Source organism: Notolepis coatsorum (genome assembly GCF_963971535.1).
Source record: "Notolepis coatsorum genome assembly, chromosome: 14".
NCBI lineage: Eukaryota > Metazoa > Chordata > Actinopteri > Aulopiformes > Paralepididae > Notolepis > Notolepis coatsorum.
In genome coordinates, this window is record NC_140178.1 from 88187356 (window position 1) to 88188723 (window position 1368).

The 1368-nt window shown below is 41.4% G+C and overlaps 1 protein-coding gene across 1 annotated transcript; it reads right to left on the reverse strand.

Moving 5' to 3' along the window:
- LOC311241174 (histone H2B-like) lies at positions 1-390 on the reverse strand (the record flags this gene model as incomplete). The annotated part of the gene is made up of 1 exon (XM_084329904.1): positions 1-390. One exon carries the CDS (start codon positions 388-390, stop codon positions 1-3), a length of 390 nt encoding a protein of 129 aa, XP_084186030.1.
- Positions 391-1368: the final 978 nt, after the last annotated feature.

A 1368-nucleotide genomic window follows, 5' to 3' on the forward strand; every position in this document is an offset into this window, starting at 1 on the left:
TTACTTGGAGCTAGTGTACTTGGTCACAGCCTTGGTTCCCTCAGACACAGCGTGCTTGGCCAGTTCACCGGGGAGCAGCAGGCGCACAGCGGTCTGGATCTCCCTGGAGGTGATGGTGCGGCGCTTGTTGTAGAGAGCCAGGCGAGAGGCTTCTCCAGCAATGCGCTCGAAGATGTCGTTAACGAAGGAGTTCATGATCCCCATGGCCTTAGAGGAAACACCGGTGTCGGGGTGGACCTGCTTCAGCACCTTGTAAATATAAATGGCATAACTCTCCTTCCTGGACTTTCTGCGCTTCTTGCCTCCCTTGGCGGTTGTCTTGGTGACGGCTTTCTTTGAGCCCTTCTTGGGCGCTGGCTTGGCTGGCGCTGGCTTGGCTGGTTCAGGCATGATGGTCAATCGGAACTATACAGCAACGAATGTGGAAACAGAAGCGCACAGCTGCCATTTTATAGGTCAAATTGTGTAAATACAGCTGCGTGGCTTCTTGTATACGATTGGTTGAGAAGCTTCTTTGTCCCACATTTCCCGCGCACAGGAAACTATTTGCGCGCAAAGCCATATAGTTACCCAACTATTCTCTTAGCAAAACTCCATAGCCACAAAAAGATAAAACGTTACTTATTGCACTTGATATTAAGCCAAGCAATAGCCGACATGAAACTGCATTTGTCCAAGACAATGATTTTGTGCACATTTGTCTGTATTCTGTCACTGCTTTGACCTACAATAATTTTATATATTCATACACACACACATCTGTCTGTACCTGCATTAATCATTTTTACATAGATACTGATGACTTATTACTAGAGTGTCTTTGTACCTGTATCACTGTACATATTAATACTACAACTCTGTGCATACATCTGATTAACACTATTATTCAGTAGTACTTATTTATATATTTTATACTCAGTTTAATCACTTGTATATTGTATATTACTATTGCACTTTACTGTTACATTTGCACTCACTTATTTGTACTGTACCTTTAGTATGACACTACATTTGTATAAAAAACCCATGGCATTGTTTGAGTTTTGTACTGTATGACAATACATTTTAATCTAATCTAGTTAATCTATATTCCAAAATTGTACAATGTAAGTGTGGCTTTATCGCACATTTCCCGCGCACAAGAAACTAAGTTATGGATGATTGAAACTCTTCTGTAACTCATGGTTACTTGGTGATGAGCTACGATGGTGGTCAAACGAACATGAGACATCACTGAATTTGGTGATGTGTCATGTTCGTTTGACCACCATCGTAGCTCATCACCAAGTAACCAGAATGAGTTACAGAAGAGTTTCAATCATCCATAACTTCACTGCAAAACGTAATATTTAAGTCATATTCAGATTC